An 18,136-nucleotide genomic window follows, 5' to 3' on the forward strand; every position below is an offset into this window, starting at 1 on the left:
TTATTAAATAAGGAAAAATTGTGATGCAAAATATATTTTTATAAAAAGTAAATTAAATCTCCTAAAATGTGATGGAGCAACCTCTGAGTAATAAAATATTCTGGAACCTTCTTTTTTGCATTTATCCAAAGCGACTGTACATGTAAAAATAAAGGTTGTTATTGGCATCCATGGCTCCATGAAGAACCTTTAACATCCATAAAACCTCTCTTTCCAATTGGACAAGTTTTCTTTATAGTGTAAAAAAGGTTCTTTGGGTTATTAAAATATTCTTCACACTAAGAAAAAAAGTGGTTCTTTTAGGGACTGTTCACTGAAAAGTTCTGAAAATGGTTCTTTTATGGCATTACTGTGAAAACACCCTTTTGGAACCTTTATTTTTAAGTGTAATCAAAAATGCACATTTCATCAGTTCATGCATTCACTGGGAATCAAAATCATGACCTTGGTGTTTCTAGTGCCATGTTGTACTGTTTGAGCTACAGGAAATGTTGAGTTTGTAATAACTAGCATTTAGATACACATTTGTTTAAATTTTACCCACATTTTCTATTATATTGTTATGTCAAATTATACAGCAAGTCACTCTGGAATGCAAGTTTCCTTCCTAATTCTGGAAGTTATAGTGCTATTTTTTTCATTCAAGTCATAAGTCTGGAAAAAGAGTCATGTTGACTTCTAGCAGGAATGTAGGATTTTTCAGTCTGTCTTCAGGGGACTGTGATTTTTATGTCACTCAGGGTCACAACAATAAAATGATGTGTTTAAAGCAGATTGATTGACGGTGTCCTTGTTTCTCTGTGTGTTCTGGAAATAGGAGCATCCAATCCAGGACAGCCTGCCAGTCAGAACAGATTATATTGAGCCAGAGGATGGACCATTATCAGGTACAGAAAACACACATACACACACACACTCCAAGGACAGAAAATGGATGGAAATTTGTCCGAAAAACAACACCGGTTTCCTCTCCGAGTTGGAGATTTGGAGAGGAAATCTATTCAAGTACACAGTGGAAAAAGGCAGAAGTTCTGCAGCCTTTGTGGAAAATATAATCACATTGAATCATGGCCTTGAATTTTGGGCTATCTGCAGCATGGTGCTTTGAGTGCTGACCGAGTCTGCCGCTCGGTCAGGGACCTTTAATAAACAAGGGCAAACTCATTTGATTTCTTATTCAATGTCTCATTATGGCTGGCCTGTGAGAGGATGTTTTATAGCAGCGTAGCAAGACATTTAGTCAGTCTGGGTGCCGTCTGTAACTCAAACATTGGTTAAAAGCAAGAGCACAACCCTGCAAAACCATACTAACATATTGTCATTTCTGAAATAGTGTTTCAACAGCATTTTCAAACAATATAGATGTAAAAAAAAAAAAAAAAAAAGATTTGTGGTTTATAAAGACTGAAAGGCCCTGAAATTAGCTATAGAAAATCCTTTACAAAAGTCATTTTATAATTTGTCCACTGCGACCAATCATGATTTGTTTTTATATCATAATTGCTAGCTGGAGGCAGCTGGTGTTTAAATTTAGGGGCAGATTTTTTGTACAAAGTTTTGTATACACCCTTGTGTGCATGATCATTGATATTTTTGGTCCATTTTGCCAAAAGTGAAAGGCTAAACATTAAATGTGTATTTTTTAATGAAACATTTTCACACTAAAACCTAACAAGCATGCTTAACCCACAAAACTCCACTTTTGATTTCATGGGGTTTTCCACAGAAATGTTTGTAGATTTTAAGTCAGTTCTGATTCTTTTAGCTCAGTTCTCATATGATGGATTATTTGTCTGTGTGTGTGTCTGTGTGTGTGTGTGTGTGTGTCTTGCCAAACTGCAGGGAACAAAAGTGAAGCATTCACGCGCACATCTGTCCCATCCATCTGTACAGACCTTTTAAGTCAATTCATGCAATGTAGACAATTGTGACTGTCTAAATACTTGATTAACACTCATCAGTGATTGATAGAAAACAAGCAAGTGACATTATACACTCAATTTATGCATGTTTTTTCTCAGTATGGAGTGTGTTTGTGTGTGTGTATATGTGAGCATGTATGTTTTGGAAAACATGCTGAAAAATCATTAGTGGCTTCAGCACTGTTAATTCAGTGGAACAATAAACCACAAGGGAGAAGTAAGTGAAAAATTGAATAGTTTAAGCAAAGATATGACCTTGTTTGTACATTTTTGATTCAATCATCACTATTTATTTTATATATTATTTTTTTTATTTATAGATATATTAGATACCTAAATAGATATTTGAAGAAGAAAATATGTAATACTTGCCTATGCACCATTTACTGTCGCAATGGGTGTTGTAGGTGGGTGCCATGGCAATACTGTAGTGTACTTTTCTGTGTGGTTATTTTCAATAATATTCTGATTTCTAAAAAATAAAACAAAAAAAGGGTGTGTGACATTGCTGAATATTAGAAAAGATTGTGGAGATTCAATAAAATAATACTTTCCTATTATTTGTACTTAAAGGAATAGTTCACCAAAAAAAAAAATTAGCAGTGAAATGGGTTAATTTATTACAAACACAGATTTTTGCTTCACAAGACATTAATTGATGGACTGGAGTCGTGTTCATTACTTGTGGCTTATTGTGATGTTTTTATCAGCTATTTTGACTCTTATTCTGACAGCACCCATTCACTGCAGTTCTGGTATCATTGGTTCATTGGTGAGTAAGTGATGTAATGCTAAATTTCTCCAAATCTGTTCCAATTAAGAAACAAACTCATCTAAATTTTGGATGGCGTGTATCAGTAAATTTTCATTTTGGGGTAAACATTTCTTTTAATGGTTGTTTTTGAAGATCTGCATGAGTGTGTGTGTACGTATGCACACATGTGTGCAGGAATGCATCTGCGTGCGTGTTCTGTCAGAGGACCAGCTGATTCAGCATATTTATTGTCAGCTGGTCGGTCGGTCAGTCAGGCTGCTCTCTATTGTTTTCTCCGCTTCTGTCCACCTCCAGTGCGTCACATGTTTGGTGTCCCCAGAGGACCAGATCTGGCCTACAAAACCTTCGTTTATGCTGCATGTATGAGTGTATGTTTGTGTAACCTTATGAGAGGAAATCAGTGTGTGCTAGATACAGCAGACATCCTTAATTCAGTGTTTCTTGTCATGTCTCACTAGAATATCTGAGAGGAAGTGGACAGTAAAGTGCAACAAAGTAGACCGGAACCCTTGACCTTGTGGCAGATTTTGACGTCCAAGGGACGTCATGTGCAAACACCAGCTGAATATGAATCAGAAGCTGTAGTTTAATGTATATTGATTTGAACGCTGTTGTAACAGTTTTTCAGTTCACGTCCTGTGTTTTCAAAACTGTTTATTGCTCACAGTTTGCTTTCATAGCTGAGGAGACTTAATGGAGTTCTCTATTGTGTTCAATTCAAATATCGACCTTGTCTCAGATTTGACTCCTAAAAATTATTTGGAGATATAATAACAGACACAAATGAGACAGTTGTTAAGATACAGTACCATATAAAACTATAACATTAAAAATGTATTTAAAAAAAGGAAATAAAATTGGATAATAGAAAAACTGTTTGTGATATAAAAAAAATAGAATGCATACAGTAAGTGTATAGAGTTATAAAATTCATTTAATTTCCAATTGCTCTCCATTTAATCTCATTGCTGTCTGAAGAAGCATTTGAGATATAGAGATCTCATTTGTCATTTTTCTTTCCTATGAGACCTGTTTCTATCTCTCTAACCTTATTTATTTTCTCCTTAAACAACCATAAAGAGAAGGCTTCATTCCTCCTTTACTGCTATATATACAGTAATGCAATAAATGTGTTTTGCTTTCTTTGTACATATGTGCTTTATGTATCAGCTCTGCGTTAAGACTCCAGTGTCATGCTGCAACCACGCCTGCATCTTCTAATGTGTGTTCAGCTCTTCATCCTGATTGATTGTCATCGATTCAGTTGGCAGGGTATTAAAAAACCCTATTACATCATTCACCTCTGCAGCGGTTCTGCTCTGCACCAGCCTCCCCATTCATACCAATCAGCTCCATTAGCTAAGTGCCCAGAGAGTGCACAGACTCGGTGTGTGACTATTTCAGGACAGAGTGACCGATACAGCCTGGACACACAGCGAATTTTAGATTGAATGCTGTCTTTGGAAAAACTGAGTGATCAATCAGCTGTAAATATGTCTTTGTGTTACTTAGGTCAGTCAGCTAAATATATTGTGCATTCAGGATGACAGCAAGCCCTCTGGATGTTCTGAAATGAAGCAGATATTTGTGTGTGAGGTCATTTCTGGAAGACCATACTTTACATAGCAAACATTTAAAAGAGATATACAAAATATTTAACAACAAGTGGATGATAAATGCTGCTCAGAGGTTACAATGACATGTTTATTTTATTAGATTTTTTTAATCATTCAATTATTTTAATCTCTTTGTTTAATGAAATCCACGACTTATGTTTATGGAACACAAAGCATAAGAAAACAACTGGTTATTTACATATAGCAGGCAATAGAATGTTGGAGGTTAGGAGAATGTTATAACTTCAAACCTAAAAGGAGTATTCGGTTTACATGAAGAAAACTTTCCTGACTAATGAACAGAGAAAGTCAGGATGTCCATTCTAGGAACGTTCTGAAATAACGTTACCAGAACATTCTGGAGCTAAAAATTGTTAGCTGGGGACTGAGCTGTCCCAGGGTGTTGTGTAATATGATAAATTGGGGACTGGGATACTACACTGAAAAATCCAATAGTTTACCTTACTTAGATTTAATTAGTTATCTTTACTTAGTTGTTATACTTACTAGGTTTTATTAAGTTACAGCTACTTTCAAGGCAAATAAAACAATTTACTTACTGTTTTGAGTGACACTTACTTAAAATATTCTAGTAGGCACAAAGGAACCGATGACATTAATAAACCAGTGAGAGGCAGCAGTGCACTAATATGTTGCTAATGTGCAACATAACAACAGAAGAAGAAGAAAAGAAAAAGCATCTTAATAGACTTTTCACTAATTTCCTCCATGTCTGCAGTTATCTTTCACTAGTTGCATTCACTCGTTTCCCAAAGTCATCTTGAATGTTGAATTCTCAATACAACTGAAATATTTGAGAGAACATCACATAAGCTAACTTCATAAATTGATGTTGATTTTACTAAAATGTGTTTTTTTTTTAAATTCACCATTATAGTGATTAGCATTCCCTTTGGTTGGGCACTTGGAACTTGCTTTATGTTACTATAAATTTCTTCCTGATAATGCAGCAATGCACCATGGAGTCAGAACTATTTGAATTCAAAGGAAGAAAGGTAATAACTAGGTTGCTTTTAGAATGTGACGTATCTTCTAATTAAAGTAATAGTGCAATAATTGTGTGTGTGTTTATTAATGATCTGTTTCAAATTTTGCTTTTCACAAATACCTTGAGATGAGTTTAATTGGGTTTATCCTTAAATCTTGCGTGATAATCTACTAAAGTCACACACAGACTTACACATTCAGCACGTGAACAATTAAATTTCATTTATTTTCATCAATTGTAACAATAAATAAAGTAAATAAAACTGGCAAATAAAATCAACAACTGTAAAACAAAGCAACTGCATAATTTATTCATGCCACAATGCACTCTGGGAGTCAGTGAGTAGCTATATTAAGTCATGAGTAAACCTAAATGAAAGGATCAAGTACCCCCTACAGTTATTTTTTAGTTACTAGAACTCTCGTGTAAGTAAACTATACTAACTAAGCATTTGTTAGTACAACATACTATTCCTATTTCACTTTACTTAGTTTTTTCAAGGCAATCGGTTTGCATGCTTTTTTTAAGTAAGTGTAAAATCCATTATGTTTATTACAATAACTGATTATTTACAGTAATCGTGAGTGTGGCGGGACACAAACTAATGATTTACTGAAGCAATATCACATGAGTGTTTTGTGTCATATATCAATACAGCTGTGATTCTGTCATGGGCAAGCTATTGTATACATTTATAAAGTTCAATAAGCAAGAACTTCTATTGTGTAACTCAGTGGTTCCCAACCCTGGTCCTGGAGGCACCCCAACACTGCACGTTTTGCATGTCTCCTTAATCAAACACACCTGATTCAGGTCATCAGCTCATTAGAGACTTTGAAATTGATGTGTCAGAGAAAGGAGACATGCAAAATGTGCAGTGTTGGGGTGCCTCGAGGACCAGGGTTGGGAACCACTGGTGTAACTTACATTTTAGACATAACATTGCCAGCTGCTTTGTCTGTTTTGCTAAATAAAATAGCAGCAGAGCTGCTGCAGCACCATAGTGTGCTTTGTTTCTAAATTGGTTGAATGAATCATTCAAATGACTCACTCATAAAAACAGTGGCTGAATTCAGAACAGCGTAATGACATACTGCTACTAATTCTGCAATATCTGTATTTGGGAGAAATAGTAAAAGTAATACTGTAGGCCTATGTTAGTATGCTGGTCAGCCACTAACTTCAATGAATAAACATTTTTGAACAAATCGGCTGGGTGAATGATTCAAATGACTTAAATGAATGAATGATTCAGTGATTCTCTCATAAAGACAGTCACTTGTCACCACCTAGCGTAACAAAAGAACCTGCAGAATGAGTGATTGATAATCCCCACCTCTGAAGTACAGACCGACAGTCTGTAGCACAGACAAGCAGAGAAATACAAACAGTGTTATATATTATAGGCCTACATGTGACAAATATGACAAGTCCAAAAAAATCACAAAAGACATTCACCAGAGGTCACCTTTCCCACAATTCACTGGGGCCTTCTGAACCACAATCTGGCATGTCAACAACAGGGTGGCAGAATGGACTCCTGACAAGGGAGAGATTAAAAAACTGAACAGGCTTAAATTCGTCTGCCCAGGTAACAACAGGAGAGAGAGCAAGAAAGAGAGAGAGAGAGGTGTCACATGAAAATGATTGATTGATTGATTGATTGATTGATTGTGGGCTGTGCATGGCATAGGTCTGTTTTGTTTGTTCATCTCTTTACACAGAACATCACATACTATTGCACCCATAAATCTTTTTTTCAAATATACACAGCATAAATTCATATTGATTCTGCATGTAACCAATAAATGTATTTTAAATTTAAATATAACACAAATTTAGGTTTAAATTACACTTGAGCTTAAGGAAATAGCATGCATTTTAGGTTTCACACAAGTGATTCAAGAATTTTCTTCATTCATCTGACTCTTTCTTAAATAAATAGAACTGAACTGATCAAATATAACAGTGAAGCTGCAAATGTAAAACATATGCATGACATTCATGTTACCCTGTTTTATTGCTTCATTTAATTTCTTTCTGTGCATCCAATAAAAACACAGTTTGACTAGTACAGACTGACTTGTGGTTTCATGTTGGAAAGATTGTTATGCTTTTAAAATATTAAAGTAACATCAAAGCTTTCAAATATTGCATTTTAGAAGAAATACACATAAAATACAATCTTTACAGCAATGCAAAAAACGTACAATGCAATGAACTGTAATCTAAACAATAAAATACATGCATCACAAACAAATGATGAAGACGGCAATACCCACTGAGTTTCCAACACACTACACACTTTCCTCATCAGGTAGCACAGCTCAATTAGGGAAATATAATATATTTTAAAAAACACGTCTAGTCAGGTATTCCCAACTCAGTTTCATTTTCCCAAGAGCAAATGCAGTCTTCCCTGGAGTGTGTAATCGCTCAAACATCTGTGACTCTGTACATTTCAGACACGAGCCTCATTAAAACTTCTTCTTGCAAAAACTCTTTGCAGATGTTATATTGCATACTTTTCATAAAGTAAAGTGCCCTCATTCCAAATTAAAGGAATTGTTTATCCAAAAATGAAAATTCTGTCACCTTTCCCTCATGTCAGGCCAAACACGTGTGCTTGTGATCTTTCTATGGAACACAAAAGGTGATTTCTTTTTTAAAGAATCTTCACACAGACAAATTCCGAATATTGTTTAAAAGTCATCATAATGTATTTCCAGGACCAATATAAACAAATACAAACAAAATACAGATGTGTGTCAGTTTTGACTGAAATACATTGACATGTATTGACATCTGAGAGGTCTATATTCTGTTACAGCACATTGAGGAACATATGACAATGCTGTTGGTCAAGCCTCTGAAGCAGAGATGGCTCCATTCCAGTGGAAAACACGTAAAGATGAACTCCCAGTGTGACTCACTCATAAAAACAGTGGCTGAATTCGGAACAGCGTACTGACATACTGCTACTAATTCTGCAATATCTGTATTTGGGAGAAATAGTAAAAGTAATACTGTAGGCCTATGTTAGTATGCTGGTCAGCCAGTAACTTCAATGAATAAACATTTTTGAACAAATCGGCTGGGTGAATGATTCAAATGACTTAAATGAATGAATGATTCAGTGATTCTCTCATAAAGACAGTCACTTGTCACCACCTAGCGTAACAAAAGAACCTGCAGAATGAGTGATTGATAATCCCCACCTCTGAAGTACAGACCGACAGTCTGTAGCACAGACAAGCAGAGAAATACAAACAGTGTTATATATTATAGGCCTACATGTGACAAATATGACAAGTCCAAAAAAAAATTTGAGGATCAAAACACCCTCTCTATGTAATTTTCCATTATAGAATCTACAGGTTAAGTAAAATGAACAGGAAAGCACTTTTATGGTAAGCTGTGATTGGACTTTTAAGAGCACCTTTAATCATATTCTGGCAGTATCATGGCACATGAGTAGCATCAGGGTCATAATATGATTATGTCAGAGCGGGCTGCAGCAGGGTCATCCAGAAATGTGGGGTGCCGCCCATCCTGCAGCATGACTCAGAGATGGTTTATTAGATTAAAAGAGGCTAAGCTCCGCATAAGTCGCCCATCGTCTGCCCAGCGCTCATGGTAACAACAGGAGAGAGAGCAAGAAAGAGAGAGAGAAAGGTGTCACATGAAAATGATTGATTGATTGATTGATTGATTGATTGTGGGCTGTGCATGGCATAGGTCTGTTTTGTTTGTTCATCTCTTTACACAGAACATCACATACTATTGCACCCATAAATCTTTTTTTCAAATATACACAGCATAAATTCATATTGATTCTGCATGTAACCAATAAATGTATTTTAAATTTAAATATAACACAAATTTAGGTTTAAATTACACTTGAGCTTAAGGAAATAGCATGCATTTTAGGTTTCACACAAGTGATTCAAGAATTTTCTTCATTCATCTGACTCTTTCTTAAATAAATAGAACTGAACTGATCAAATATAACAGTGAAGCTGCAAATGTAAAACATATGCATGACATTCATGTTACCCTGTTTTATTGCTTCATTTAATTTCTTTCTGTGCATCCAATAAAAACACAGTTTGACTAGTACAGACTGACTTGTGGTTTCATGTTGGAAAGATTGTTATGCTTTTAAAATATTAAAGTAACATCAAAGCTTTCAAATATTGCATTTTAGAAGAAATACACATAAAATACAATCTTTACAACAATGCAAAAAACGTACAATGCAATGAACTGTAATCTAAACAATAAAATACATGCATCACAAACAAATGATGAAGACGGCAATACCCACTGAGTTTCCAACACACTACACACTTTCCTCATCAGGTAGCACAGCTCAATTAGGGAAATATAATATATTTTAAAAAACACGTCTAGTCAGGTATTCCCAACTCAGTTTCATTTTCCCAAGAGCAAATGCAGTCTTCCCTGGAGTGTGTAATCGCTCAAACATCTGTGACTCTGTACATTTCAGACACGAGCCTCATTAAAACTTCTTCTTGCAAAAACTCTTTGCAGATGTTATATTGCATACTTTTCATAAAGTAAAGTGCCCTCATTCCAAATTAAAGGAATTGTTTATCCAAAAATGAAAATTCTGTCACCTTTCCCTCATGTCAGGCCAAACACGTGTGCTTGTGATCTTTCTATGGAACACAAAAGGTGATTTCTTTTTTAAAGAATCTTCACACAGACAAATTCCGAATATTGTTTAAAAGTCATCATAATGTATTTCCAGGACCAATATAAACAAATACAAACAAAATACAGATGTGTGTCAGTTTTGACTGAAATACATTGACATGTATTGACATCTGAGAGGTCTATATTCTGTTACAGCACATTGAGGAACATATGACAATGCTGTTGGTCAAGCCTCTGAAGCAGAGATGGCTCCATTCCAGTGGAAAACACGTAAAGATGAACTCCCAGTGTGACTGCATTCTGGGCGTATTTTCCTGTAAGATGTAATCTTATTGGTAAAGTGCGGCCCCAGTCCCCAGTCAAAGTAGGTCACATACATTCACTATGGCCGCAACTATTTATTTTCAGTGTTCTGCTATGTGGCAATAAGCCGACCTGATCAAAGCAGACATGGTTAAAGTTTAAACTCTATATATTGTGCATGCACAAGTACATGAAGTTCAGGGACTTTCGTGGGGATTTTGTATTTGGACATTATCTAGTATGCATGAAAATTAATCATAAGTAAAGGCACAGTTTTTTAATCATCTAATCATTAAGAGAGTGATTTTAAAAAAGAGTTGTTCTTGCAGCGATGCCATAAAAGACCCATTTTTGGTTCCCCAAAGAACTTTTCAGTGAATGTTTCTTTAAAAAAAACAATATTACTTGGTGTGAAGAACATTTGAATAATTTAAACTAAAAACCTTTTCTATTATAAAGAAAGAGTTTTTTTGTGCAAGGGACAGGTTAAGCATTATTCATGGAACCATTTAGATGCCAATAAAGAACCTTTATTTTTACGAGTGTAAAAAAGAAATGATAACGTTTTACTGGTGAGTTCAGTAAAAAGGGAATGTACACTGATCTTCAGAGTGATGCCTTTAGGCCACTGCGATAGAGGAAGCCAGAGTCATTACCATGGTTTTAGAAAACTGTCATTTCCTGTTTAACAGTAAACAGGTTCGAAGGGTCACAGGAAATCAACCACACAGGAAATATCAAATTAATAATGCAGATGGACTGGAGTGATAATGGATACATTATATCATAACATAAAGACAAAAACTGCTCAAGAAAAACAGGTGCAATATATGACCTACCTGTAGCCTATTTCTTCTGACAAAGGTTTGATTATTGCTTATAAGCCCAAAAATGTTGTATATCTGGTTGTAAATTAATATTTTCTGCCAGCTGTACAGAAAAAGGGAATTGTTCAAATCTGATTCCACTTAATTAGGGGATGAATAATAATAATCGGACTACTTCTTGTATAAACACGTAGTACTAAAAGAGTTTTTTCCCCTCCTAGTCCCTCTCTTTTCTTAGGGCTCAGAGATTGCAAAAGAATGGCTTTGGGATTGACTGACTTTTTTTTCCACATCCAAACATTGGGACCCCTCCCATCTTCCCGTAACCTCTCCACATTTGTTCCCCGAAAGTGTGGTGGGACTGAATCCTAGGTAACCTCTTGAGCAGGTATGACTCATTCCCCTGTAGTTCTATAAAGGATCTCTCACTTGAAGCATGGCAGTGGAACGCACTGCATTCCACATCATCCTGAAACTAGTTCTGGAGGGAGCGGCCATTCAAAAACAAAAGCGGACATGAAAAATGAATAGTCAAAAAGCAAATATTTTATATATATATAAGAAATACGTATATTCTTAAGATATAGTGAGTCTGTAAAATATTGAATTTAATAATTTAATTTATGAAATTATTAAGTGACTTAGAGTGTACTGTATACATCATTGTAAACATGTCTGCAAATAGTAGCCTACACACAGACGAGAGACAGTATTATAAAATCATGGAAAGGATAATTACAGCTAAAAATAATATTCATTTTTAGAAATTATATTAAGTATGGTAGACTTTTTATTTTTTGATTATTATTATTTTTTTTTTTACAGCAAATATGTTTGGTAATTTCGTAAATTCGAGTTTTTGCTTTTTGCCTCTGCGGACATGAAAAATGAATAGTCAAAAAGCGAATATTTTATATATATAAGAAATACGTATATTCTTAAGATATAGTGAGTCTGTAAAATATTGAATTTAATAATTTCATTTATGAAATTATTAAGTGACTTAGAGTGTACTGTATACATCATTGTAAACATGTCTGCAAATAGTAGCCTACACACAGACGAGAGACAGTATTATAAAATCATGGAAAGGATAATTACAGCTAAAAATAATATTCATTTTTAGAAATTATATTAAGTATGGTAGACTTTTTATTTTTTGATTATTATTATTTTTTTTTTTACAGCAAATATGTTTGGTAATTTCGTAAATTCGAGTTTTTGCTTTTTGCCTCTGTACCATCTCTTTGGTGTGCTCTTGACAGGAAATTGTTTCTGTACCAAACTTTCTGTGTGACACAACTGTCATAGTGCCCCAGCAACCGGATGTCTGGTGTTTTACACAGACAGCACAAGCACACGTTCCACACAAGCACTTGAATCAGCGAGGGGCCATTGAGGGGCCATCGAGGGCGGGGCTGTACTGGAAAACGGGGGTGAAAAAAGCAGTAATCCCCCTCGACTGATGGGGGTAGTGCGGCTTTTGGGGTCCAGACTCAGTCTTTGCTAAGCCTATTATTTTAATTAATCCACATGCAGAAACCAGTGAACAAAGTACATTTATGACAGCTTGCTGTTTAAATGACTTGTTTATCTTTTGAATGATAAATGAAGAATGTTAGAATTGAATGAAAGTGGAACAGTCACACAAAATTCTGTCATCAATTTTATTTATTTATTTATTTTTGACTTGATGTACAGTTCGTTTGAGAAGGATCTTTAATTAACTGTGTCTGATTTGTTCACGAACTGAACTGGACGAATCTGTTCCGTAAACAGCACGCTAGAAATGCTTCTCAAACGGAGTTACATTTGAGTCGCACAATGCTACAGCATGACTTCAGATTCAGAATATAAAGGAGTCGCACTGAAGTGTGTTTATGATACTTTTATAGTGAGATGGAAGAGACCAACCAGGACAGAGCGTAACATTTCTCTCTTTGTGGAAGTAAAAGAACAACACGAGAGTGGGTAAATAATAACAGAATTTTCATTTTTGTGTGAACTGTCCCTTTAATTATGTAGTCGCATTTGCTTAGTCTCCGCCCACCGATACTGCGCCACGCTGAGACCGTTTTCGGGGTCTCCCCTGCTGATGAATAATCATGAGGGAAATGGGCGGAGCGTCGCATGTGACTTAGGCGTTGGGTCATATTGTCCGCCCGCCCCACTCCAAATATTAATTTACATTTCTAAGGGTCCCGTCTACAACTGAACTGTTTCCAAGAGAGAAATAAACAGATTTAACAGACACACCTTCATAACAGGAGAGATGAACTGACGCCTTTCCTTCTTCTGCGGTTCATCTGAAGTCACTTTCCATAGAGAAGTATCGCTCAGGACTGATTTGAGGTATGTGTGTGTGTGTGTGTGTTTGAATGTGTTTCTGTTTTCAGGACGCTTTGCATCAAAACGCGTTATTTGTCGTAGTGGAGATGAGACGCGCGTTATTGGAAACAATGTTTATACACGCAGTCGAGTGATACATTGATTATATAGTAAATGTATCCGACAACAGATCAAACAATGAGCAATAGAACAATAAAGCGCTCAAATCACGCGCTCCAGAACCCAGCAGAACAATGGCAAACAAATGTTTGAAATAATGAAAGTAGGTGTGTTTCGTATTATTGTGTTCACAACTTAAAATAATTACGTATTTTTTTTTAAATAATGAGTTATTATTATTTTTAATGGTACATTTTATATAAATTAATTTCATTAAATAAATACATATAATAATGTATATTTTGTATATAATTCATCAAACATATATATTTGTGTGTGTGTGTGTGTGTGTGTATATATATATATATATATATATATATATATATTATTTTGATTACTTATTTCTGTTTTTTAAACATTATTTTTAGTTTTGCATTTTAAACAGTACTATTGTTTATTTATTAATTTATTTGTAAGAATAATGCATGCAGGTTGAGTAAAAAAAAAAAATATATAGAGTAGTTCAGTCAGCAATTCCAAGCACATGGGACGTGTCATATCTTGTCTTGACATGTCTTCCTCTCTGTAGAACAGTGTCTCTCATTTACTGTCCAAGATTTTCATTTCAAGTTTATATAGTCTTGTTTATGTGTTAGACCTTCTCATTTACTATTCAAACTATGGGGGAGCTTACTAACATTTGTATATTTCTTTAATTCACTTTTACATAAATATCATGTCCAGATGAACACAGTCTGAGCACATGTTTAATAGTGACTCTGACTAAGATCAGTTTATTAGTAAAGATGTTGCGGTATATGTTCAGTATGATCATTTTGAAACGGGTTTTCTGTATTGGAGGGGATGTTGGGGGTAGGGAGGGGTTGGTTCTGACCACATGTGTTTGCAATTTGGAGGCAGTTTTGTCAAACGCCTCACATCTGTTTTTTGATCTTTGAACCAGTCCCCCACTAGTGCTAGTGAAGTCTTCCCATTTCTGTTTGCGTATCTCTTCATCTGTTTCTTTGTCAAACACACTATCATTCTCTGTGTGTGGTTTACGTTCTGTATAACCATGAATGCGACACAGAGAAAGTGAGATTGAGAGAAAGACAGTCATGACTTCAGACTTTCCCGTACATGATGATGCTTGTCCCTTGTGGACGGGTAGGACAGTGGTCGACATCTGGACACAATGAGTCAGCAGCATGCTTGGGTCTAGACTGAATTTTGTCTACACTGCATATTGAGTGGATGCTGGCGTGCATTTATGTGCAGCATATTGATTAACCTAATGAACATGTTGCTCTAGAGCAGTGTTACTCAACCCTGGCCGCCCCCCAGGACTGCAAATTTTGTGTGTCTCCCTAATCAAACACACCTGATTCAACTCATTAGCTCATTAAAAGAAACTCCAGGACCTGAAATGGGTGTCAGATAAGGGAGACATACAAAATGTGCAGTGTTGGGGGGGGCGCTCAGGACCAGGGTTGAGAAACACTGCTCTAGAGGAACTTCTTTCTTGTGGGAGAGTGCCACTTCTGTACACTTGATATGCATTGATATGGATCTTTGTTTTGGTCCGTATGTTCACGTGTGTGTGTGTCTCAATGTGCTTTGTTCTGTTATAGCAGAGCTGCTCTTTTATAAATTGACTCTGCTCATTTATAACTCACACCTTCTCTTGTATCTCATATACATATTATAAATTATGATAATACATCATTTCAATATGACTGCATACACTCTTAAAAATAAAGGTGCTTCACGATGCCATAGAAGAACCTTTTTGTCTAAAGGGTTCCATAAAGAACCTTTAACATCTGAAGAACCTTTCTGTTTCACAAAAGGTTCTTTGGGGCGAAAGAAGGTTCTTCAGATTATAAAAAGCTAAGAAAGAGATGGTTCTTTAAAGAACCTTTGACTAAATGGTTCTTTGTGGAACCAAAAATTGTTCTTCTATGGCAGAACCTTTTGAAGCACCTTTATTTTTAAGAGTGAATGTCACACAAAGGATTCTGAGCTATATCTGCTCATTAAAGCATGATGCAATATTCATGTAGGTTTGGAAATCATAAAGCACAGAGTGCATGTTTATGTTCTTTGTTTCTCGTTTCCATGGTTTTCCGCGGTGATGTTGACACCCAGGGTCTAGATTTCGAGTTGTAATGTTAAACGGCTTGTGTTGATGTTTTGAAGAATGGGTCAACGTTGAGATTTGATGTTTGGTTGATAGTTTACCGCGGGAAATCGCAGAGCAGATACTTTGCATTCCTTATTTTGTCAGATAAAAGTGCATACTGTGTTTTTGTTGGGGCATGAAGAAAGAGTTTTGCCCCGAACCCGTTATTAATGTCTCAAGAGTCTTTGGCGTAATGTTAGGTGAGAGGCAGAAGAGAATGGAGAAATTAGATGATACGCAGTTACATGTGTGATAATGGTTTGTTTTTAATGAACACGTGTAGAATATCTTGTGCATTTTGAGTAAGAGAAATCGTCAGTGGGCAAATCAATCTGGGTTAGGATGGGATTAATTTCGCATAACGTTTAACAGAAACATATTTGAATTATGATGTAGGAAATTGCATGTTGTTTTCTTTTTGTCATCTTGTGGTTATAATTTGAGTAATTTATGGCGTCATAAAGGTCTGTGTCTAATCTGTAGCATTTGCATGTTGTTTGCCCATGAGTCTAGGTTTATGTTTGTGTGAATTATAGATCTGTAGTAGTGTAATCCAGACACGGACAGCTGTCTGTAAATCCTTTAGTTGGATCTGACCAATAGCTGCTTGGCATTCTGTTGCTGACATTGATTCTCCTCCATTTAAATCAAACAAAGAAACATGACAATCAATCAGATACCTCTTCTTCTCTTTTGCCCCACGTGGTCCAAGAAAGCTCACAGGGCACAGTGAAGGCTGGACTAATGGATACTCAGTCTGATTCATGACCACAAGATAAATGTTAGATCTAAATCAGGATGTCACAGACTCGAATGAAACATTCTGTCCTGTGGAACATTTCATATTGTCCTAATAGAAGCCCAAAGTGCTTGAGGGGTGATGTGCTATTGTAAATATAACTAGATATTCTCTGTTTTGTGAAGAAGTGTTGCTAACTAATGATGATACTGTGTGATGTGATGTTTTAAGTAGTGGTAGGGTGTTTTAGGTGGTTGCTAAGGTTGTTGCAACTCACTAGGATGTTCTAGGGTGTTTTAGGTGGTTGCTAGGTGGTTGGAACTTGCTAGGATGTTCTAGGTGGTTGCTAGGATGTTCTTGGTGGTTGCCAGAGTGTTCTAGGTGGTTGCAATTCAATAGGATGTCCTGGATAGTTGCTAGGGTGTTATAGGTGGTTGTAAATAGCTAGGATGTTCTAAATGGTTGCTAAGGATTTCTAGGTGGCTGTTAGGGTTTTCCAAGTTGTTCTGTTTGCAACAATGTTCTAGGTGGTTGTAAATTCTTAGGATGTTCTAGGTTTTTACTAGACTGTTCTAAACAACTGCTAGGATGTTAGGTGGTTGCAACTTAATATGTGACCCTGGACCACAAAACCAGTCTTAAGTCGCTGGGGTATGTTTGTAGCAATAGCCAAAAATACATTGTATGGGTCAAAATTATCGATTTTTCTTTTATGCCAAAAATCATTAGGATATTAAGTAAAGATCATGTTCCTTGAAGATATTTTGTACATTTCCTACTGTAAATATATTAAAACTTAATTTTTGATAAGTAATATGCATTGCTAAGGACTTCATTTGGACAACTTTAAAGTCCCCATGAAATCAAAATTAAAGATTTTTGGGTGTTAGTATCAATATGTTAGTCTTAAGGTTATCTATAAGGCAGTGTGCTCCATAACAGTGACAAAATTCACATTTAAAAGATATAAGCATTCAAAGCTTGCAGTTCGTCACTTCCGCCAAAACGGCTCAACGATTTCACATCGACATCACATCGTACTTCAGCTTCTCATCAAACTTTCTGTCCAATCAAATGCTCTCTAGAATCCGAAGCGCCCGCCCCCTACACTATAAAATAGATGCTGAAGCCGCAGCTGAAATCGGTCACTTGTCCACAGAATTAGAATTTTCTGTACAGTGAATGGCACGTAGTGCACTATATAGGGGACAGGGAACGATTCAAACAGTGTAAATATGCTTTCCATTGAGGAAAAAAAAAAGTCTGGTTTCGCGCTGTGTCACGCTAACCACCGCACCACACACACTCTGCTCCGGTCCAGAGACACAATAGCACAGAGCGGGAGTCGGCGCAGACCACAAAATGTATCGGAGCTATTTGAATTCTACACAGAATGCTATATTTTATAGCAATATGGATGAGATTGTGGCTGGCATACCCTGTCAAATGCGGCTTTACAGAGCTCAACGGCTCAGAATGGGTCTAGCCCAAGCTTTGATATAAACTATTGTATTGGCTATTTTAAAAAAGGGGTGGGGTTGCTTGATATGTCCCGCCCTGTCTTGCTGTTTCAGTTAAAATGACGTCAACACAGAGTAACACTGCGTGTTTCTAAGCATTTCAGGGGACCTTTAA

The 18,136-nt window shown here is 36.1% G+C and overlaps 1 protein-coding gene across 1 annotated transcript in view; it reads left to right on the forward strand.

Moving 5' to 3' along the window:
• The window catches only part of LOC107587024 (uncharacterized), a 46,795-nt gene that overhangs the window by 5,514 nt on the left and 23,145 nt on the right, over positions 1–18,136 (forward strand). Inside the window, exon 2 of the mRNA XM_016274625.1 lies at positions 818–887. Within this exon, the coding sequence (XP_016130111.1) occupies positions 818–887 (70 nt within the window). The remainder of the gene's footprint in view (positions 1–817; positions 888–18,136) is intronic.

The sequence above is a fragment of the Sinocyclocheilus grahami genome, unplaced genomic scaffold (assembly GCF_001515645.1).
Source record: "Sinocyclocheilus grahami isolate Dianchi unplaced genomic scaffold, SAMN03320097.WGS_v1.1 scaffold88.1, whole genome shotgun sequence".
Taxonomy (NCBI): Eukaryota; Metazoa; Chordata; class Actinopteri; order Cypriniformes; family Cyprinidae; genus Sinocyclocheilus; species Sinocyclocheilus grahami.